General features: G+C 37.5%; 1 protein-coding gene across 1 annotated transcript in view; it reads left to right on the top strand.

Annotated features, from left to right (window-relative positions):
- Positions 1 to 52, top strand: part of LOC104493582 (transmembrane protein 182-like) — an 11,809-nt gene extending 11,757 nt beyond the window's left edge. The window contains exon 4 of the mRNA XM_010136293.1: positions 1 to 52. This exon is cut by the window's left edge and continues 5 nt beyond it. Within this exon, the coding sequence (XP_010134595.1) occupies positions 1 to 52 (52 nt within the window).
- The last annotated feature ends 217 nt before the right edge of the window (positions 53 to 269 follow it).

Here is a 269-nt window from a genome sequence, read left to right as displayed (position 1 = left end):
AGGAATGCTCTTCTTGTTGGTAGGACGTGCCATTTATTTACACTCAGACTAGTGTACACTGCTGAAGGGAATACAGGAATCCTAGTGAAATTTCACGACAGTTGTTAACTGGAACACAATTTTATACATTATTACCATGATGGCAATCCTAAGTGTGCAGGCAGACTTCTGGAAGTTCTTCTGTTATTTGTTTAAGGGTAAAGGACACAAAACTCAATACAGGAAGAATCCACCTTTATTCCCAACTAGTTTTTAATTCTTTAGCAAGT

The sequence above is a fragment of the Buceros rhinoceros genome, unplaced genomic scaffold, assembly GCF_000710305.1.
Source record: "Buceros rhinoceros silvestris isolate BGI_N320 unplaced genomic scaffold, ASM71030v1 scaffold6935, whole genome shotgun sequence".
Lineage (NCBI taxonomy): Eukaryota > Metazoa > Chordata > Aves > Bucerotiformes > Bucerotidae > Buceros > Buceros rhinoceros.
This window is presented reverse-complemented; position numbering and strand designations above follow the sequence as displayed.